The sequence below is a fragment of the Haliotis asinina genome, chromosome 3, assembly GCF_037392515.1.
Source record: "Haliotis asinina isolate JCU_RB_2024 chromosome 3, JCU_Hal_asi_v2, whole genome shotgun sequence".
Lineage (NCBI taxonomy): Eukaryota > Metazoa > Mollusca > Gastropoda > Lepetellida > Haliotidae > Haliotis > Haliotis asinina.
The window spans coordinates 76,061,135-76,085,275 of record NC_090282.1 but is presented as its reverse complement, the minus strand read 5'-3'; the positions used below and the strand labels follow the sequence as shown (position 1 = coordinate 76,085,275).

Below are 24,141 nucleotides of genomic sequence, written 5' to 3'. Positions count from 1 at the left end.
CATTGTAATATTATGTTATAAATGACAATACGATCTCATTCTTCTATATACGTTACATATAATGTTTTGGTAGATATTTATTTAACATGATCTTAATGTGAGAAACGAATAAGAAGGGGCACCTCATACGCAATACAGTAAGAGTCGTTCAAGAGCAACCATTCTGTCATCCTCACTGGTAGCCTGGGATATAACTTGACCATTACCATGTATTCTGTTCTTGCTTTAAATAGTGATAAATGTGGACCATACAAAAGATGAAAATATACCCGTAAAAGTACCCGTACCAGTGTCATTCTGTAGTAGAATTTCGTCAGTGTTACTTCGTCATTACTGTCGACCTCTTGTGAACTGTACACCACATAAGTGTGGTGATGTAATTATTTTAGGAGGAATTGTTTTACGTACGGTAGCCTCAGAGATATGGGCATTTGTATATTTTCTGGAGAATTTAAACTGAATAGATAACCAGATTGTAACATAATTCCGAGGAAGAAGTGAACAGATGGTTGAATGTATGGTATTAAAATCTGTAAAATACATGTAAAATTGTTTCATTCTTGACCGCTTGGTCCCTCATTGTCGCATTTCTTACAGATCTTGTTTAAGATAAATAATCCATAGCTCAGGCTATAGTATATTTGAAATTTAGAAATCGGTTCGAAATTAGTATCGATCTCACTGTAATCTGTGACGTGATGTAGGGTTTGACGTTGATTGTTCCGTGAAATTATAGCCGGTTAATGTAATGGTAATAGAAACGTTTCGCCAGACCAATAACATTCTATGACGGTCTAATAACAGTCTCTGAATAGTTTATGTAGTCGTTACTTGAAAACATCAGCATAACAGATATCAAAAACATTGTTGATGAATTTGGATAGTTCATTATCATTCCTTCTCTCCTATTTTCCTTCGTCACTACATCCTGTTGAAATAAATCTGGCTCTATCTAGTGACAGCGGTATCACTTCCGGTGGTGAGATGCGCCTCCCACCTGAAGTGCGTAAAAAGAACATTCGGCGGCTGATGTGCCACATCACTATAAACAACGCTTGCCTCCCCCATCTGAAACCTGTCTCAGTTTCATACCTTCGTCCCTCCACCCCCTCCTCCCCTCTGCCACCCTCTCTTCTTCCCTGAAGCATCCAGGTGTTTAACTGTTCTTTGAATCTGGCATCTCGGCTGGCTTCCGACCAACACCCTTAAAGAACAGTGTAACTGGTTTGGTGCAGATCCTCGATGAGGGCTCATAAACAAACGTTAATTACCCCTATCATGATTTCAAATCGTAAAGCTGGCTTTTCTCTCAACCATACTTCTAACGCTGCTTTTGCATAGATGAAATCACAGAATTTACACACATAATACCATCATGGTTCGTCGAGGCTTTTTTCTCAACACAAGGTTTTCCAGACATTAACTGAAGCTGAGTTTGTTATTAAACCGGCAATGGCGTGTTTAACTCTGTGTTTCCACTTTCAAAGGTACTTACAATAATAGCACAGTCAGCACTACAAACCCATATGTCAGTGGTATTCACTCTCATTATTAAACAACCTATCTCATTTCTTACTGACAAAAGTCTCCTTCTAACAGATAACCCTTCCTTGTTGTAAGAGAGTTCTTACACCAGCCAACTAAATTAAATAAACATAACACTGAGACCTGTTTAAAAATTAATGTAAAGAAAATATATCAGTAAGAAGTATAGATGCGTTATATAGAATAAATACTGTATTTGTTTTAACAGAACGTTAAGAATTAAAATACATACTTGCACTAGGATTAAAGTTAAAAATACAAAGTAAAAGTATGGGTGCGGTATAGAGAATACATGTTTTCTTTGTTTTAACAGAACGTTAAGAATTAAAATACATACTTGCACTAGGATTAAAGTTAAAAATACAAAGTAAAAGTATGGGTGCGGTATAGAGAATACATGTTTTCTTTGTTTTAACAGAACGTTAAGAATTAAAATACATACTTGCACTAGGATTAAAGTTAAAAATACAAAGTAAAAGTATGGGTGCGGTATAGAGAATACATGTTTTCTTTGTTTTAACAGAACGTTAAGAATTAACATAAATACCTGTATTAGGATTTAAAGTTAAGAAAATATAAAGTAATATAGAGTACGTAAGTGCATAGATACCTCATTTAGAATAAATACTTTCTTTGTTTTATAAATTGAAATAAATGCCTGTATAAGATTAAAGTTACTGAAGGGATACTGAGGGGAAACAAATAAGGGATCACAGTGTTCCATTATTTTTTGCCAGGTTTCATCACCCGCTTTGTATCGTATAGCGTTTGTATTACTAAAAGGTATATAAATGTTATTTAGAATATGTATTTATTATTTGTTGTAACTGAACTTTAAGAACTAGAATAGAACCTTATCATATTTGGTACCAATACTCAGATAGATATGGTCATAAAGTGTGACGTTTGTAAACATGTATATATATATACAGAAGAACATCAAAGTGGACTTTAGGGCACAGGTGAACTAGAAAACTGAAGCCACGACTCAAAAATATAAAAAAGCGACATTCCCAAGTTTGAGTTTGTTGCCCGCCAATGTTAACGTTAGCGTGTGGGCGGACAGTTTAGAACACTCGAAGCATTTCACGGAGGCGCCTGTTTCGGGAACATGCCACCAAATACAGGTCTGATTTTAGAATAATGTCTTTAAATACTGCAAGAGAACACCGCCTCTTACACGCGAGGGTCAGTGTCAAGTGGTGGATCTGCAAAGAATGTGAAATGGCCGAGATGAAACGTTCGTGTAATACACAACATGCACGTATTAAAACTGAAACGAACTAAATGGCGCCTGTAGATTTGGATGCGTGCCTGAAGTGGTTTCGGGGTATGTTAATATTCACAAAGACGATTCTGTCAGAATACTCACTAATGCAAAGTGCCGATTTGGAGAGAAAAGATTTATAAAGAATACACGAACAGTATGAATAATACCAAGAAGTAAATATCTGGACATGTTACCTATTAGAGAATATTAGGTTGATGGTTATAGACCATGTTTCGCAATAATGTAACGGGAACGTGTTTTTAAAGGTGGCTCTTCACAGTTCCTAGCTAATCTTCCCGTCTCCAATTTCGGACGGATGGTTCTCATTATGAAACCTGCATCAGCAAAGTGGATCATAGGAACCTTCCAACTTAACTTGTCATTTCAGGTCAGGGAAATGTTTCCTACAGAAAGCTTGAAGTAAGTGTGGGAGTGAGTTGTCCCGCCGCCGCCAGAGAGAGAGAGAGAGAGAGAGAGAGAGAGAGAGAGAGAGAGAGAGAGAGAGAGAGAGAGAGAGAGAGAGAGAGAGAGAGAGAGAGGAGAGAGAGAGAGAGAGAGAGAGAGAGAGAGAGAGAGAGAGAGAGAGAGAGAGAGAGAGAGAGAGAGAGAGAGAGAGAGACCCAACCCCATTGCGAATGGTAATACACGCCTTTTTAGCGATATTCCAGCAATATCATCGCAAGGACGATAAGGCCGCATAAAAGGGTCTGTGGTCGAAGCAAGCCCTCTCATTGGTCAGCGCTTGCTGTCGTCCCCCATTTGTGTCAAGATCGTTTAGTTGAGAGTCAAAATCGGCTTTCAATCGACTTGTAGAAATAACAATAAAGAACAGGTAGGTGTCATGAGTGGTGATCAGGCAGTCACCCATGATTATGTTTTGACGAAGTTTTAAGCAATTGTAGGTGATCGGGGGTCATCTCAAATTTCTTATATTTTTAAAAATAGATCTTTAATCCTCGCAACGACAAGAGGGCTTGTGCAAAGAACAGGATCCGATTCCTTACAGTGGGTAATATGTTAAAAAACATTCATTTTGTTAACGCTGACAAAAACTAGACGACTTCTTTGAGACATTACGAGACTCAACATGATTTTTTCGAAGTTAACGATTTCCATTATTTGTTTATATTGGTTATCCAGTTCCCTGCACCTGGTAGACAGGTTGAACATGTGTGCTCTTGTCATGTATGTGCATTCGAACCGGAAAGTACTGATATATTTGTAATTCATGTTGGTGTCGTTCATAGATATAAATGATGGTGTTAACGTCAGCATTCCCATAAATGAAAATTGCTTTAGATCTGAAATAGAGATCAAGTAAAGGTTCTTTAGGTGCAAATACATATGGCAGTCTCTCCCCTACTCAGGTGTCAAGTCTGTACTGTGTCTGCACTAGTTAAACCCTGACAGCACCCTACACAAGGAAGCATCCCCTCCTCTTTATCACCCACTCCCCTTCACACCGTCTTAAGAACATATATTAATCATACCTATCTTCTTCCACTTACCCTCATCTCAACACACCCCTCAACCAACACCCACCATGCCCATCTTGCACACCGCGCACTCTTCACCGTCAGCTAGTCTCTGAAATCAACTTATTTTACTGAAAATAAAAGGTTTCAAAATTAAAATTGTAAGTACAATAGAAAGAAGTCGAGAGAATGTTTTCACTTTCATAATGTAGACTTGTCACATTTTCTATACTTTTCTTGGGCTTTCTTGGATATATTTGCTAAATGATCTGTATGGCAAACTATCTTCACAGTACCATACATCATACATATGTATATTATGTAGAATGAATACATTATATATTCGTGCATATTGTAGATGACATCACAGATAGTTCATTCCCTAAACCCACACCCAGCTCCCCCCACCCCCACCCCCACCCCCAGCCCATACAAAACCCAACTCAACCAGGCCCACACCCTCAAACAAAGTCCCTCCGCTCCATTTAAACAAACCGCAAATATCCAAGCCCACCCAGTCCCATCCATTCATATCCCATTTAAACAGGTCCACCAAAACACTCACACCTCCACGCCCCACCTTCTAATACCCACATCCACAGAATTCCCAATCCTACCCACCGCCCGTACGCAAATGACCCCTTCGGTTTATCCTCCCCGGGAGCTGGCACACCCTTTTAATCCCGATCCCCACCCTAGCTGAACACAGTCTTATCCCTCTGGCTGCAGGCCTTGATTTACACCGAAAGTTGACGATACGGGGACGGTGGGGGTTATGATAACTGTTTGGGTTGAGTAAAGTCGCGGCATCCCCGGGCGCTGAGGGGTGAAGAGACTCCGCTCCCATCCCCACAGCGTCCTGAAATAGCAGCAACACATGTGCGGGTCGGGCCTATCTCTTTCCTCGCAGTCGGGGGCCGTGAACGCGCAGGCTTGGCAGTCAGATACCGTCATTCTCAGGCGCTTGAGGAAGTTTGAATGATTGAACTTGGCGGTATGTGCTGGAACTAGACAATGCACAATGGGTTTGAACCTAAAGATGTTTCATAACATCCCCAGTTTGGTGCTAGCGCAAACATACTGCACAATGGAAAGATAGTAGCAGTGGAAAAGCATTAAGGAAGGTATAGAGACTTGGCGAGTGATCGCGTCAAGTTGGTGGTGATTTACCGAACACTGGATCCAAAGGCAAGATACGCTCTCGATCAAACTGTGGATATAAGCGCAGCAAGGTGGTTACTTGACATGGAGACTCGCTGTAGTGAAACACCTTTATAACGAGGTTCTTGTACACCGGTAGGCATACCGTGAACTGAAATCTTGTTATAACGAGGTAACCAACTCGTGCCTTGGAGTATCAAAACTTGGAAACTTGTTTACAGACTGCCTTGCATCATTCGGCCCCTGTTGGACTTACATAATACACCACTGTGGAAAACAGCTGTGCGGGGGAGATAGTGCAGCGGACACTGTTCACAGTCACAGAAACATGGCTGCGAGATAAAGAAAGTTGGATTTTCAGTGTAAACCATTGCAGTTTTCCTACGATAAACATTCCCAAGCGGAAGAAACGCGACGCCAAATATTCCTGGAAATTTCACACAGCGATACATTTTTGTGTGTGGAGATTTTCAGATGGATTCTTTGAAATTGTGGATTCTGTTAAGCCCGTTTTGACGTGCCCATATTTTCAAGTCATGATCATTAACCAGCGCCAGTGTAACTTGTGAAATTATTCAGTCAGTGACATCCTCAAGATAACAGATAAACCATCCAAGATAAGCTATCCTTAGCCACAAGCTCATTTGAAGATAATAAATGGTTCTTTGAATCATATCTTACTAATTGGAACCGTCTTAGAACCCATCCATGGAAATGGAACATGGTGCTACTATCTAAGTTCAGTTTGGTATCAAAATACATCATCTCACGTTGACGTTAACTTAAAATGATAAAATATTGTTTTGAATAGTTGTCAGAGAGGTCATTTCTAAACCAAAACATTTCCATATCGTGTCCCAAACCATGGTGATACCGTTCACAGCATCGTCGACAGGTGTGTAGCGAAAATGTCGGGACGAGGAAAAGTGTTTCATCGTAATGGTGGAGTGCCGGAATACAACATCGCCTTGGTGGGATCTCTGGGGGTGGGGAAGTCAGGTGAGTGCACGTGCTGGTGTCTGACGTCACGTGTGACATGGACCATGTTTCCGTGTTAAGGTGTTACCATCTGAACAGTTACATGATGCATACCTCTCCTCGCTCCTGCTCTGTCAATGATCCCAGTGAGCCGCGGTGTACCGTCTCTCACATGTTGTTTACTGTGTCCTATCTGTTTTTGTAATCTTTGAAGCCAGGCGCATGGCTAGGTATAACATACACCGAAACCTGTTGGATATTGGCACACGATACATTCTACGTTAGGAGCCTGGGATCGCAGATCCTGCACAAGCAACAAAAACAATAATCGCATTATCACCTATTGGCGGGATATGTTGATATCTGTATAGCGCATTGTAGCGTCGTATGGTCTTACACGATGTAGCTTTTTTATGGATGAGTCGCTGTTGCTTTACTTAATATGTGCGTTGTAGATTTACAGTCAACATATTGTAGTCTTACTGAGTATATATGTTGTACCTTCACATAGACTGACTACAAGTAGCATTTTATAGACGAGTCGTAGCTTTATCTTGCCTTCGCGTAGCTTTACGCAGTCTACTCGTTGTAGCTTTATATCGTCTGTGTGTGCCCCTACAGTTTACTCGTTGTAGCTTTATATCGCCTGTGTGTGCCCCTACAGTCTATTCGTTGTAGCTTTATATCGTCTGTGTGTGCCCCTACAGTTTACTCGTATCTTTATATCGTCTGCATGTACCTCTACAGTTTACTCGTTGTAGCTTTATATCGTCTGCATGTACCTCTACAGTCTACTCGTTGTAGCTCTATATTGTCTGTGTGTACCCCTACAGTCTACTCGTTGTAGACTGCAGAGAGAGAGAGAGAGAGAGAGAGAGAGAGAGAGAGAGAGAGAGCCATGAACCCCCTTCAGACTTGCTCTCGATTGTCGGTGGTCTTCTTCCAGTAGCAGCACGGACTGACATTACAGTCATTGCTGAATCTGTGACATAAGTTAGTGCCATGAAAAATCTGACGGCGATCAACACGTCTGGGTCTGTCCCAGACAAGATAGACATGAGTAGCATGAGTAATGCTACACAGTTAGCCAAACAGTCAACTCGACCACGCAGTTGGCCAGATTCGAAGTAACCTCGTCATTTTCATGAAGACGGTTCGTGCAGTCACTGGCATTGGCATCCAGGCTCAGCGTTTCAGGCATTACACGCATGCCCAATATCACAAGAGATGTGATCTCACCCATATGTTATTCAGTAGCATGTGACTTGCCTTGAGATTACGTTTTTCTAGATTATGCCTGTTCCACAGTTTCAGATTCTTTGAATCTGTATGAATACCAAGTATGTATTTCACATTAGGGAAGGGGCTTGATGCGAAATATACTGACAAATTAAAAAAGTATGCACCCTTGTGGCTAACAATGATGGAAAATATAAGGTTATTCGGTGCTGATGGGAGAGGACACGTTCATCTGTTCGCGAACACCTGCTATCATGTATATTTAGTAGTGATTCCCAAACACCTAGCTCTTGAATATATACTCATGAAAACCAATAAGGGAAGACCTGAAGGTACAGATGTTCCTCTAGTCTTTGGCAGGTTTCTTCACAAAATTTGTATTGCACTGTGGGGGAAATTTTGGAAAAGAATTAAGGAAAACTTGCTTTTTCAGGTGTCTCCTTGTTAGTTTCCATGAGAATATATAAATTTGATAGTAACAAATAAATCCATTTAAATCGAATAAGATTCCTTGGGTGAACCGGAGGAAAACAAGATATGCTCCATTTAGCAAATGAAAAACAATGTGGTTCAAATATTATGAGACAGACTGCTCAAACAGTGCTTATGACATTGTCCAGCAAGTGGCCTCGGTAGTTTCAGTTGATACTTTACTGGTATTACCTTTCCTTTTACGTTTCAGATTACCATTATCACAGTTGTGCCAATCATATTTGTGTAAGAAAACCGTAGACTTCTGGTAACTGCAGACATTACCAACATGTAACCGAGGGTTTGACGTTTGTTCAAAGAAACACATGGACAAATGATGGCAAAGCCATGAATAATCATCATTTGATTTTGAAACGAACAGATGCCATAATAACTATTCATATGAAAATCGTTGATTTGTTTCCAGCTCTGACGGTCAAGTACATCACAAAGAGATTCATCATGGAATATGACCCTGACCTTGGTGAGTATCCAGCGGTCAACGTCGACGGCTATATCTCTCTGTGCCAGATTACTGACTGACTTCAGTTTTACGCCGCTTTTTGCAATATTCCAGCTAAATCAGGGCGGGGACTCTCGAAATGGGCTTTCACATTGTACCCATACTGGGAATCGTGACCGGGTCTTAGGCTTGACGAGCGAACGCTTTAACCACTAGGCTACTTCACCGCTCCCTGTGCCAGAATAAATAACTAACAAACCTCAGATACCTTTAAGCATGACATAAACAATGTACCATTTACAAGGCAGCGACACGCTGAAAACAGCCATTACATTAACTTATATGAATTTACATGTAGCAAATTAACAACAGACAACAGCAAATCACGGGTCACATACGGAAACGTACTGGCGCCCCTGTTGAAAAACAAATACCTTTCATTATATATCAAACACATTATATATCGGTAACATAAAACCGACCCAGAGCCGTTCTAGATTACTCGAGAAAATACTGTCACTCATGTCGATAATTCGATAATCTTCAAAGTAAGTAACAATTTTGTATACGTAGGTGAAAGTATCTTGTATTTAGACGCGAGTCGTATTATCCATGTACTGAGTAGCTATCAGCTACATAGCTGTAGGCATTACCTACACAAACTACTGTAGGAGTGGTGGGGTAGCCTAGTGGATAAAGCGCTCGCTCATCACGCCGAAGACCCGGGTTCGATTCCCCTCATGCCTACAGTGTGTGAATGCCATTTCTGGTGTCCCCTACCGTGATATTGCTGGCATAGTGGTAAAAATGGCGTAACACTGAACTCACTCACTTACTCATATTATTGAAATTGTGGCAACAATACCCTTCCATACTTCCGATATGATATACCGACATATGCAGCTCTTTCGTTCTGGTATGATTCATTTTGTGTTCTATTTTTTAACACATTATATCAACCCTACGTTTCATTTCTATGCTATGACAAGTGTATTTGTCATATGAATGACATGTTGAAAATATAACAATGAAAACGAGTGTGACAGACCTGTCACTCATGAACGTTTGGCACTTTTACCACATTAGAACATTTCTTGACTTATACCGTTGTAAACTGACAGGTACCTGTCAATACATTCATTCTGTAACACATCCTTATAAGACACTGTTGTTGACTCAAGTCAGGAAGCATTATACCATTCCATAACCCACTGCTTAACCATACGCAGATGGAGTGGTGTACGTGGTGTGGTGTGGTGTGGTGTGGTGTGGTGTGTAGGGGTGTCGCAGGGCTCCGCACTCCCATTCCATCCACTTTTGTTTATTATATGACCAGATAAAAATGAACTGTACACGCCCACTTCTCCAGCTCTCGGTGTTAATGTCAGGTAACACTTCCACGTGTTTCTTTGACCTGAACATTCCCGCTACACCAGCTCTCAGTGTTAATGTCTGGTAACACTTCCACGTGTTTCTTTGACCTGAATATTCCCACTACTCCAGCTCTCGGTGTTAATGTCAGGTAACACTTCCACGTGTTTCTTTGACCTGAACATTCCCACTACACCAGCTCTCAGTGTTAATGTCTGGTAACACTTCCACGTGTTTCCTTGGCCTGAACATTCCCACTACTCCAGCTCTCAGTGTTTATGTCTGGTAACACTTCCACGTGTTTCCTTGGCCTGAACATTCCCACTACTCCAGCTCTCAATGTTGATGTCTGGTAACACTTCCGCGTGTTTCTTTGACCTGAACATTCCCACTACTCCAGCTCTCAATGTTGATGTCTGGTAACACCTCCACGTGTTTCTTTGACCTGAACATTCCCGCTACACCAACTCTCAGTGTTAATGTCTGGTAACACTTCCACGTGTTTCTTTGACCTGAATATTCCCACTACTCCAGCTCTCGGTGTTAATGTCAGGTAACACTTCCACGTGTTTCTTTGACCTGAACATTCCCACTACACCAGCTCTCAGTGTTAATGTCTGGTAACACTTCCACGTGTTTCTTTGACCTGAACATTCCCACTACTCCAGCTGTCGGTGTTAATGTCAGGAAACACTTCCACGTGTTTCTTTGACCTGAATATTCCCACTACTCCAGCTCTCGGTGTTAATGTCAGGTAACACTTCCACGTGTTTCTTTGACCTGAACATTCCCACTACTCCAGCTGTCGGTGTTAATGTCAGGAAACACTTCCACGTGTTTCTTTGACCTGAATATTCCCACTACTCCAGCTCTCGGTGTTAATGTCAGGAAACACTTCCACGTGTTTCTTTGACCTGAACATTCCCACTACTCCAGCTCTCGGTGTTAATGTCAGGTAACACTTCCACGTGTTTCTTTGACCTGAACATTCCCACTACTCCAGCTCTCGGTGTTAAAGTCAGGTAACACTTCCACGTGTTTCCTTGGCCTGAACATTCCCACTACTCCAGCTCTCGGTGTTAATGTCAGGTAACACTTCCACGTGTTTCTTTGACCTGAACATTCCCACTACTCCAGCTGTCGGTGTTAATGTCAGGTAACACTTCCACGTGTTTCCTTGGCCTGCCCATGCCCACTACTCCAGCTCTCGGTGTTAAAGTCAGGAAACACTTCCACGTGTTTCCTTGGCCTGAACATTCCCACTACTCCAGCTCTCGGTGTTAATGTCAGGTAACACTTCCACGTGTTTCCTTGGCCTGAACATTCCCACTACTCCAGCTGTCGGTGTTAATGTCAGGTAACACTTCCACGTGTTTCCTTGGCCTGCCCATGCCCACTACTCCAGCTCTCAGTGTTAAAGTCAGGAAACACTTCCACGTGTTTCCTTGGCCTGCCCATGCCCACTACTCCAGCTCTCAGTGTTAATGTCAGGAAACACTTCCACGTGTTTCCTTGGCCTGTCCATGCCCACTACTCCAGCTGTCGGTGTTAATGTCAGGTAACACTTCCACGTGTTTCCTTGGCCTGAACATTCCCACTACTCCAGCTGTCGGTGTTAATGTCAGGTAACACTTCCACGTGTTTCCTTGGCCTGCCCATGCCCACTACTCCAGCTCTCAGTGTTAAAGTCAGGAAACACTTCCACGTGTTTCCTTGGCCTGCCCATGCCCAGTACTCCAGCTGTCGGTGTTAATGTCAGGAAGCACTTCCACGTGTTTCCTTGGCCTGTCCATGCCCACTACTCCAGCTGTCGGTGTTAATGTCAGGAAACACTTCCACGTGTTTCCTTGGCCTGCCCATGCCCACTACTCCAGCTGTCGGTGTTAATGTCAGGAAACACTTCCACGTGTTTCCTTGGCCTGCCCATGCCCACTACTCCAGCTGTCGGTGTTAATGTCAGGAAACACTTCCACGTGTTTCCTTGGCCTGTCCATGCCCACTACTCCAGCTGTCGGTGTTAATGTCAGGAAACACTTCCACGTGTTTCCTTGGCCTGCCCATGCCCACTACTCCAGCTCTCAGTGTTAAAGTCAGGAAACACTTCCACGTGTTTCCTTGGCCTGAACATTCCCACTACTCCAGCTGTCGGTGTTAATGTCAGGAAACACTTCCACGTGTTTCCTTGGCCTGCCCATGCCCACTACTCCAGCTCTCAGTGTTAAAGTCAGGTAACACTTCCACGTGTTTCTTTGACCTGAACATTCCCACTACTCCAGCTGTCGGTGTTAATGTCAGGTAACACTTCCACGTGTTTCCTTGGCCTGCCCATGCCCACTACTCCAGCTCTCAGTGTTAAAGTCAGGAAACACTTCCACGTGTTTCCTTGGCCTGAACATTCCCACTACTCCAGCTCTCGGTGTTAATGTCAGGTAACACTTCCACGTGTTTCCTTGGCCTGAACATTCCCACTACTCCAGCTGTCGGTGTTAATGTCAGGTAACACTTCCACGTGTTTCCTTGGCCTGCCCATGCCCACTACTCCAGCTCTCAGTGTTAAAGTCAGGAAACACTTCCACGTGTTTCCTTGGCCTGCCCATGCCCAGTACTCCAGCTCTCAGTGTTAATGTCAGGAAACACTTCCACGTGTTTCCTTGGCCTGTCCATGCCCACTACTCCAGCTGTCGGTGTTAATGTCAGGTAACACTTCCACGTGTTTCCTTGGCCTGCCCATGCCCACTACTCCAGCTCTCAGTGTTAAAGTCAGGAAACACTTCCACGTGTTTCCTTGGCCTGCCCATGCCCAGTACTCCAGCTCTCAGTGTTAATGTCAGGAAACACTTCCACGTGTTTCCTTGGCCTGTCCATGCCCACTACTCCAGCTGTCGGTGTTAATGTCAGGAAACACTTCCACGTGTTTCCTTGGCCTGCTCATGCCCACTACTCCAGCTGTCGGTGTTAATGTCAGGAAACACTTCCACGTGTTTCCTTGGCCTGCCCATGCCCACTACTCCAGCTGTCGGTGTTAATGTCAGGAAACACTTCCACGTGTTTCCTTGGCCTGCCCATGCCCACTACTCCAGCTGTCGGTGTTAATGTCAGGAAACACTTCCACGTGTTTCCTTGGCCTGCCCATGCCCACTACTCCAGCTCTCAGTGTTAAAGTCAGGAAACACTTCCACGTGTTTCCTTGGCCTGCCCATGCCCACTACTCCAGCTGTCGGTGTTAATGTCAGGAAACACTTCCACGTGTTTCCTTGGCCTGCCCATGCCCACTACTCCAGCTCTCAGTGTTAAAGTCAGGAAACACTTCCACGTGTTTCATTGGCCTGCCCGTGCCCACTACTCCAGCTCTCAGTGTTAATGTCAGGAAACACTTCCACGTGTTTCCTTGGCCTGCCCATGCCCACTACTCCAGCTGTCGGTGTTAATGTCAGGAAACACTTCCACGTGTTTCCTTGGCCTGCCCATGCCCACTACTTCAGCTCTCAGTGTTAAAGTCAGGAAACACTTCCACGTGTTTCCTTGGCCTGCCCATGCCCACTACTCCAGCTCTCAGTGTTACTGTCAGGAAACACTTCCACGTGTTTCCTTGGCCTGTCCATGCCCACTACTTCAGCTCTCAGTGTTAATGTCAGGAAACACTTCCACGTGTTTCCTTGGCCTGCCCATTCCCACTATTCCAGCTGTCGGTGTTAATGTCAGGAAACACTTCCACGTGTTTCCTTGGCCTGCCCATGCCCACTACTCCAGCTCTCAGTGTTAATGTCAGGAAACACTTCCACGTGTTTCCTTGGCCTGCCCATGCCCACTACTCCAGCTGTCGGTGTTAATGTCAGGAAACACTTCCACGTGTTTCCTTGGCCTGCCCATGCCCACTACTCCAGCTCTCAGTGTTAAAGTGCGGTAACGCTTCCGTGTGTGTTTACAGAGGGGACGTACACAAAGCATGAAGACTGGGATGGACAGGAGCTGCTTGTCAATATCATGGACACCTGTGATAAGGTAACATATCATGCATGCTCGGAGGAAAGTATATATATCAAGGTTTGCAAGCTAACAGACCTGCGGAAAGTGACACGCAATTAAAATACTTCAGTTCCTTACGAGCTGACTACAGCGAACCAGGTGATGTAACGAGATAGCATTGTGTCTCGAGTAAAGATTACTTTCGACAGTCTGCAATTAGATGGGGCTCGCGCCATAACAAATTGGCAGTTTTAGCTTTTATTCACGGTAAACAGTATCCCCGTTTTCTCAACTCCAATAACATGATGCATATGACTTTAACAGTTAGTGATTACGTCAAGTGAAACACATGGAACCACACAGGAAATGGAAGCACGACCAGGCAACGCTGTCTCTTATTGGGATAGATTACAAGAGATCCATGTAATATTTTCAACAATTTGATTTTGTACTCTGATAATATCTTCTGCATTAAGTGTTTGGTAGTATGCTGTAGGTACGCTTATATTTTACTTCCCTGAATTATTCCTTTGGTAATTTCAAACCAACGAGTCGACATCTTTGAACGATAATTCTGCTGTTTCTATTTTTCTTATTGTTACAATAAGCAAGACTAACGGAATTAGGTGGTCAGGCTCGATGACTTGGTTGACACATATTCAAACTGTGTAAAACGATGTTCATGCTGTTGATCTCTGGATTGTCTAGTCCAGACTGGATTATTTGCAAACAGCCACCATACTACTGAAATATTGCTGAGCGTAGCGCTATACAACAAACAAACAAGCAAACCATGGATTATTAGTACCAAACGAACCCAATAAGCGAGCTGCAGCGCTTTTGCGCAGCATTGCATAGGTGATGCATTGTTTCGATCAGCAAGTAAAGAAGAGACAAGATTTCGTAACGCAGGTTGAACGCTCGATGTCGTGTAGGCAAATAGCACACGTTAAAGAGTAAGGGGTCTGAGGTACACAACCATCTGTGTTTCGCGGTACATGATAATAATGACACTGGTAGCTTTTCGCACTGCAGCATGAACTATTAATATTTTACTACCAGTAAATACCACAGACAGCATACATATCACACCATGTACTAGAAATAGTATAACTTGCATAAGTGTCTGCTAGTGTGCGTAGAACTGCACATGCGCATATTACGTACGTAGATGGGACGACCACCTGTTCGCTAGGCATTGATGGGAGGTGTTATTCATACAAACAGTGGTGTCATCGTAACTGCAGTGCGACTTTCCAAAACAAATATGTAGTTCAAGCACTTGTTGTTTTGGAAGTATCCCAGAGGAATATTTTACCACAGCTTAAAATAGCATTCAGATCATGGTGTACCTTGCACACTTTGTCGAGCACCACTACCCTTAGCATTTACCATAACATTTCCACAGATTTCAACAGGATAAACGATCAAGGTTGTGCTTAGCGACACCGCGGGATAGTATTGGAGATTTATGGTGAAGAGCTTTCTTGACCAGATGCGCCTACTGAAATGTTTGTGTCTAGAACATTGTGAGTTTGTATTGTGTCGGTGTGATTTGTATGGAATATTGTGAGGGATTATTTGTTGTGTGAGTACAGGGTGTCTAGAACAAGGAAAGTTTGAGTCTAGGACAGGGAACGTTTGAGTCTAGGACAGGGAGAGTTTGAGTCTAAAACAGGGAGAGTTTGAGTCTAGGACAGGGTGAGTTTGTGTCTCTGATAAGGTGAATTTGTGTCAAGAACAGGGTGAGTTTGTGTCTATGACGAAATCAGTTTGTGTCTATGATAGGGTGAGTTTGTGTCGATGACAGTGAGACTACGATTTTGTGTCTGAGAGAGAGCAGGTTTGTGTATATGATAAGGCGAGCTTGTGTCTATGTCAGTTTGTGTATGTGACTGAGCGAGGTTGAGTACAGGGGGACTTTGTTTCTGGTACAGGGCGAATAACTTTCTCTGTGACAGAGCAAATTTGTATCAGATTATTTATGCTCACCCCGAATTGTGTTGACCGTCATAAATCTTTACTGTTACCTTTGCGAGTGAGTGAGTGAGTGAGTGAGTGGTTTGGGTTTTACGCCTCATATAGCTTGATGTTGGGGGAGTAGAGCCGATCTGAGACCTACCAACCACTGTGGTGAGAGCTGAGGGTATTGTTATAGTGCTGTCAAAACGTAGAGATACATGTCACCCCCATCCTGTTTTATGTGACTGAAACTGTATACTAACAGTGGAAAGAATGGTGACTCAAATCTTTGTGCGAAGAACTCAAATCCCATTTTAATAATGGCAGCCATGGCAGTCATATTGCATGTTTCCCCCTATGAATCAGCCATTCCTTCATTAGGTAAAAAAGTAGATGACTTTTTTGTATATCAGTGTATTTTTCACCCTATGGAGCCATGTCCTCTTCACATATACCTCAATCTGCACACTGTCTTCAAACCCCAATGGTGCCTCTGAAAGGTGCTAATACTGTCACCATGGCTGCCATATTGAAAGAGTCATTGCACTAATTACTGAACGTTTCCTGCATTAACTACGAAGAGTCGCTTATGTTGTGCCAACGCGTTTTGCTTTTTGACGTAATCTCGTTTTCTCTTCAGTAATATTCGGGTGATCTAAAAACTTACAGCGCTTTTTGTCTTCTGTATGAACAGTTTCACTGACGTTCACCTTAATTACAGAAAGGTTTACAAATTGTTGCGTTAACTCGAGGCCATTGATGAGATACGCAGTGTACTTGGATTCCCGCCATTTTGGATCGTCTTGCGGCCTTCATGCGTGGTTACTCACAGATGTATGAGAAGTTCAGACCTGTATCCTAGAATCCCCAGGGAGAACACCGATATGCAGGACGAATATAGACACTGGCAAAGTGTCATGACACTTAGCATGATCATACGCTACATTCAGAGAATGTTTGGCTCTGTTACGTGAATGAAGTCAACTCCTCCAAATGGGGTGTTTTTGTTCCTGCTGCAATAGTTTGCATTGACGGCACATATTTGACAGAGTGAAGTGAAGAGATAGGCTTTCATGTCTTTTAGGCCGGATTGTTGCTTAAAGGGTTGACGAGATAGCCTGGTGGTTAAAACGTTAGCTCGCCACGCAGAAATACAGGGTTCGATCCCCCGCGTTGGTACCGTTGTAAGAATGTCTTAAGCCTTCTTGGTGTATGATGCCTCTATATGATTGGGCGTGGCTGAAGAGGCGTAAACTAGTATTCAGTACTTTAGCATCAAATGGTTTTGCTTGTGTTAAGATTGGTTGATACACTACATGGGCGTTATTCTGATTTGAATTAGGTATTAAACATAGTCTGACCTCAAAGGAGACCTTCTTCTGCTCACCTTCAGTTTTGTTTATACCTTTAGCATTACTTGTAGACGGATAATATCAGATAATATCTTGATATGTCTGAATGGACGCTTATGATCCCTCGCAATTAGCAATTAGTATTAGGCTCCGTCCGTCCGTACGTACGTACGTACATCCGTAAGATGCCTGTCGTCATGTTGCCCAGTCAAACTAAATTTTGAATCAGCACTATTCGTTACACTGCTAAACTGAGTCTCGGTATGACAGTGCAACGAATAATACCAAGTTTACTTACACTGCCATGTTGCCGCAACTAGGTGTAGCCGAGTTTGTAAGCAGTATTTTTGTCGTTTTGGTGGTTTGTTGTTGATCGCTGTGCTAAGCACATATCTAGCTATATTGCAGTGATCTGCAAATAATCAAGTCTTGACCAAACAATCCCGTGATCAACAGCATGAGCATCGATTTAGGCAATTGGTATACGATAAGGTTGGGCTGACAGAAAACTAGTCTATGTGGTAGAAATGCTACTGTTGTCCATCTAGACTTTTAGAAACTAGTCCCAATATTAGTCATAAAGGTGTTCTTGCAATAGGAACCATCCTGAAGCTTATATTAACAGACCGCTAGTTAGCAGTGTCTATGTTCGTCATTTCAATGTCCCCACAGTACCAACAGTGCTAATCCTTTGAAGGAGAATATGAGAGAAATGCAAGAATTTGCCGTTTGAAAGATGAAGTCATCAGAAACATATACCCACATTTTTAATTACAAATTATGCCTATTTACGTCTTAAACGCGTTGACAGTTCCCGTTGTTTGAGCTTCTGCCATTACGGTCACTGTTGTCAAAGAGAACCAAAGACGAAGCTTCCGGCAATAGTCACATTTGACGTCATATCACGTGATACCACCTCTGCTCGTTAACTGTCGCGTTTTTCCGTCGGAAATCTTAGGTCGTTTTTTTACGTTTATATTGTGATTTTACAAACTTTTGTGAAATTTTGGTAACGGAAGGATTTTGGGATGCGTTTCTGCATATATGAAAAAACAGTTTTACGTTAGTATTACACGTTTACAGTCTCCACAAGTAAAACCTTAGGTTGGGCCATAGGGATATCAGACTCCTCGAACCATGACATGCGCCCTGCCTCATCCATATCTCCTTTTTCCGCCAGGACGACAGCGAGGCAATGCGCTATCTGAAGTGGGCAGACGGCTTCCTGGTGGTGTACAGTATCACCAGCAGACAGAGTTTCGACAAGGCCCGAGAGTATCTGGAACTGGTCACACAGCATCTGAAGAATACGTCGAGAGAATGTCCGGTCGCCCTAGTCGGCAACAAGATTGATCTGGAGAGATACAGGTAGGCAACTACTGGTTATCAACAGGCGATGTCTAGCGACCCAGTTTGGATCTGCCTGTCATCCCCCAAACCCTCTCACGTGCAAGTTAGGGACCTCAATTAATGGTGATTCCAGACCATCTACTTGTCAGGATTATTATTATTTATTATTTTTTGACGACGAATAGGTCGAGGGTCGCTTTCATCGACACACCGTTCATTTCTCCTAAAGGCGAAACGAGATAATGTTTCCATCAGATATCCAGCCTGTGAACCCAACACTTTTAACTGTCTGCTTTAACGATTCGTTAGAATTTTCGCCGGAAATCAAGGTCGAGAAGTAGAAAACCCCATAAACACTCACGAGGTTATACTAAATTTGGTATTAACCATCATTTAGATAAGCTCCAGCTTTGGAATGGTGAAGCCTAAATGTCTCATTTTGATATGGGACATTGTCAGTTTCAGTGGCATGTTGATCCAGGTATACACATTACGAGCTCATACGAGCCCTCTGTGATGTCATTGCGAATACGCTTGCCATTCTTTGCCGTCATTGTTCGAATTTTAGTCTGGAGACTTAATAATTCTTGAATCCTACTTTATGAAGAACAGCACTGATAAACGGTTTCTCAGAAAAAAGACTGCTGCCTCAAACATACTGATGGTCGATTGTGAACATTTGTTTGACAGGCGTCCATCCTCAGTGCTTATACAGGTGGATTAATGCCTCATCTTTTCATGCCTGTCGCTCTCGACCCATTCTATTTGGGACAGGACACGCACAGTTTCTGTAGATTTACTTATACCGGTACCACTAAACTAGTTTCTACGCATGATCGGAAGGAAACTTAAGTTTAGGATTAAGAGCTTTAGGCTCCTATATACAACAACCGGAAGTAGCTAAAACTATGGTAAAAGTGTAAGTAAAGTGTTCCTACATTATTTTCTCGAGAACAACTAGTACCATCACTGATTGATTGCTTCATAAAAACCACTCACATATAATCGGAAGGCAAAGATGGTTCGGATTTCGTGGAAATGTATCGTGACTATGGAGATATTATTTGTTCGAGTTCTGTCTGTATGAATCTCACACTGACACTAAACATTGTGAAGTGGTGTGCGGTCACATAGACCATGCATATTCTTAGTCCCCACATTTTCGTCTTAAATAAAGCCAACTGTCTGTGTATTTCAGACAGATCAGCAAGGCTGAAGGCGCCAGTCTGGCCGCAGAGGTGGACTGTTCGTTCTTCGAGACGACAGCAGCAGAGGAGTTTGAGCACGTGGAGGGCGTGTTTCAGCGCGTGCTGCAGGACATTCACCAGGAAAAATATGGTCACGTGCTACAGCCGCTAGTTATATCGGAGGACAAGGCGGCATTCTTTGCTTCATCTCGCAGGCCCAAGTCACCCAGGGGAACATCTGATCGCAAGGAGGAAAAGAATACAGCCAAGAAAACCCCAACAACATTCAACAAACTGTTTAAGATATTTAACTGACGAAGCTTCTTTGTCCGTGGCGATGATGCCATGTGCACTAAGTGATAAGACGCAGACAGTCCATATACATACATGCTGTAAGTGCCTTCCAGAAATGTGGCTAGTTCATCAGCGTCTTTATGACGTCACGACATTCTGTATGCAGTGACGTGTCACTGATCTGAAGACTTCGGTGACTGTACTGACGTCGCCAACGATGACTTTGGTCACGTATCATCTGTCGTCAGTCAAGTCATGCGATGAAAACACAGTGGATGTGAATAGTCTACTCGATAACATGTGTTGTTGTTCCGGCCTGCTCATGCATATTGGGAAATGACGGGTGCATCCTGTTTCTCCCTGTGTGCAATGCTCTGTGAAATCATAGCCTAGCAGTCTTTACGAGGCCTGATAATGTGTCATGTGAAAAAGGTGTCTAAATTTGTTGAATTACTCTCATGCTCATCGTTGATTAAACGAGCTAATTCATAAATCATGTACTCGCGACCCTAGCCAATCTTATGATAACCCGTCTCTGACGTGAATGTAAAATTTGTAAAAAGAAGCATTGTTAAATTTTCTTTAAGTATATTAGAAGGAACTAGGAAATTTTGACTTGCTAAAACAATTTTCACTTGCTATTTTCGTATTTTGGTAAGGCAGACATGGGTGAGACGTGCGTTAGTGGTAGTGCTTTGTGGACGGGCATTGGGCCCTGTGGCATAAATCGGGACCGCAAGACTGTGGGACCCGTTCCACAAAACTCCTAAGCTCTGACATTGGCTTCCAGTTGTTGTAACGCTTTGTGGGACGGGGCCAAAGTTAGCTCACATGGCAGTTCCTTCATTGGAACTACCATACTCCACGTCGAATTTAAGACATTATGTATATGACAATGGAAACCCTGCTCCCGTTCCTCAAAGCGGTCGTAACTCTAAGATGATCGTATTTCCTACCCATTAACCTGGACTTGCGAGGATCGTGTAACTGGAGTGGCTTCTAGGACCCTGGTCATAATCTCGCTTCCAAAAGCATTCGTTTCAGTTACAGTTTTACTTAATACGATTTTAAGGGACTCGCGTAAGTCTCAAACTGCTTCCCGCTGCTCATGTGTTTTTCATATGGAAGAGTTTTGTCTAATTAGAAACCTAAGATATAAAATGCCACATACTTTCTGTAGCAAGAGAGTACCAATATATCCCGCCATGTCAGACCGGTAGCTCGCTACACGAAACGGCGTTAACTCATTACGGTGCCTAAACCATTACCGCACTTTGGAGTTATTTACGGAGCAAAACTGAGATCAAAACTGAAACAAATACTGATTCAGTTTCCCATTTGACTACATGATTTGGCTGTCTGGTAGCCTAGTGGTTACAGTGTTTGCTCATCATGCTGAAGATGCGGGTTTGATTCCCCACATGGGTACAGTGTGTGAAGCCAATTTCTGGTGTTCCCTGTCGTGATATAGGTAGAATATTGCTAAAGGTGGCGTAAACAATACTCACTCACTCATACTTTTGGTAACTGAGTGTAGTTTTACGCCTCTTTTAGCAGTATCCCAGCAATATCACGGCGGGGGATACCAGAAATATGGTTCGTAAGACAATAATGATATATATCCATGTTTACATTACATAAATCATATTGCATTGTAAAAATGTGTCATAGCGATTACGTTGTATTATATAATTCATTGTGTTCGTATCTTATGCAGTTGTTCTATAGGCATCGTCCATGTAGATATATCTCCGTCAGTCATGCAAGTGTTGATTGCCTACATGCCATGGGTGACAGGCTCATTCTGATCATACTCCCGTCTATAGTCATACTACAAGAAACGTTGTATAGTGTAAAACAAATAATGTTTCAGCAACATCGCCTCCACCATCTGTGTGTTGTTTTCTTATAAATACAACAAGGTGAATTATCTTTATCTTTACATGCTGACGCCCTCGTTTAATTAATCGACCTGTTTCGTACCACACACGCTTTAATGGGCTCTAATCTATCGGGGCAGCTATGGCGAGGACGATTCGTGTAGTCACTGTTTGTGTGTTTGTTGATGGAACCTAGGCCCAAGCGCGCAGGCAGTATTCTAGATATTTTATACGTCCTGCATACAATGAGGGTCAGACAAACCAGTGAGCGAAATAGTGAACAACTTCCACGTGGGGCACGCTGACACTCAAAATTCCAAGTCAGCCTGACGCAGTCAGTTACCGTCTGTAACGACAAGAAGAGGTTTCAGGTGATCTGAGGGGCGATGGGTAGCCTATAGTGGTTAAAGAATCCACACGTCACTCTGAAGACACGGCTTCGATTCCCCACATCGATACAATGCGTGAGGCCCATTTCTGGTGTCTCCCGCCGTGATATTGCTGGAATATTGCTAAAGGCGGTGTGAAGCCATATTCACTCCTTCTGGTGCTCGGTTCGTACTCGGTTTAAAGCTGGTGAGCCGGGTAACGGTAAACTGTAGTGATGACTCCACATTAAAGGGGGACTACTTTTAAAGTAATGGAAGATCCAGCAAATTTCTAAGCCGGAAAGTCTAATTTAGTTGACTGCAAACATATGCTGCATCTTTATGTCAGTCCAGTTAATGCCACTGTACCACATAACAAGTATGTTTGTGTTTTAAATAAATGAGAAACGTGTATGTTGACAACGTTGAAGCATAGTTTCTTGTTCATGCAAAGCCGCGAAATAGCGCCATTCTACTTCAAGAAAATTTATCGATGTATATGTATGTGTTTGATGAACAAATTATATTCTGAAAAATGAAACATTGGTTGTCCATTGTGTTTGTGTGTTGTCATTGACTACCATGCACATTCGCCCAATAATCTTATTATAGGGTCATGGGTCCTAAAGCATAGTGGTTAAAGCGTTGGTCACGCCAATGGTCCGTGTTCGATTCTCCACGTGGGTTTTATGTGAAGCCTAATTCTGATGGAACACAGCTAAAAGCGACGTAACGCAACTAATATAGATTCAAGGATATTAATAGTACGTAACGTGGAAATAATACTGCATACCCTTGATGGGATTTCTTCACGATCAGAGACGGTGGGGTAGCCCAATGGTTAAAGCTTCTGTTCGCCAAGCTGAAGGCCCAGGTTCGATTCCCCACATGGGTCCAATGTGTGAAGCCCATTTCCGGCGTCCTCTGTCGTGATATTGCTGGAATATATCGAAAACCATAAACACTCACTCACTCATTCACACTCACTCACTCATCAGGACTGTGTGTCCCTGAGGTCACATATATCCACTCTGAAATAGGTCGCTAGCTGGGCGTTCACTACAAGCTTGCTGTAATGACGGTTAATGTTGTTTCTCGCTACAAAACATCGTTTAAATTTTCCTGCAGATATCCATCAATTGTACCTCATCAGCGAGATAAAAAGCAACGATTACCGTCACGTATAGATCCCAAAGGCCATATGTTCATTACATAACTGCGTGCTTTCTCATTTGGTATTTGCCATATTAAAGTGATATACGTAATTTGAGGATGAGTCACAGCGCTTTCCCTGTATTCAGTTCATTGGCTTGACACGTTTTATAACCTTGTTTTATAACCTATTCCCTTGTCGTTATTAATGATTGTCAACAAATAAACATACATACAACAGCTGTTGATTTTAGATTGGTAGCAGGCTTTAGTAGTTTTCACTATGGCGCCTCTCTCGGACCTGCGTTGTTGGTGTCCGTATGATACACGATTTTATATCACATGTAATGTGCAATGACCCAGATGTGCCCACGCGATGACAGTCGCGCGTGCCATGCACTAATATTAACTTACGACTATCTTAGCGCTAAGAGCGCTTCGAAAATGGTTTTCTGTCCAGGCTGCGTACGCGCTACACCAGAGAGGTTTCCTGAATAGCCTGCGCTTTTATACCCAGGGAATCAGGCTGTTAGTAACTACTCGCCTCTTTCCGTGACCGGAAAAACACGAATATTTTACGACTGGGAATCAGGCAAGGTTAGTAGATACGGTGTTGGTTTTTGGCATCGATTACTACTACCCCGTCTGCTTGTGGGA

The 24,141-nt window shown here is 42.9% G+C and overlaps 1 protein-coding gene across 1 annotated transcript; it reads left to right on the top strand.

Annotated features, from left to right (window-relative positions):
* The first annotated feature begins 5,196 nt into the window (after positions 1–5,196).
* On the top strand, positions 5,197–22,889 carry LOC137278468 (ras-like protein family member 12). The gene is made up of 5 exons (XM_067810811.1): positions 5,197–6,450; positions 8,567–8,623; positions 13,902–13,975; positions 18,434–18,621; positions 19,802–22,889. The coding sequence occupies exons 1-5, from the start codon at positions 6,360–6,362 to the stop codon at positions 20,103–20,105; spliced, it is 714 nt and encodes a 237-aa protein (XP_067666912.1). The 5' UTR covers positions 5,197–6,359; the 3' UTR covers positions 20,106–22,889.
* Positions 22,890–24,141: the final 1,252 nt, after the last annotated feature.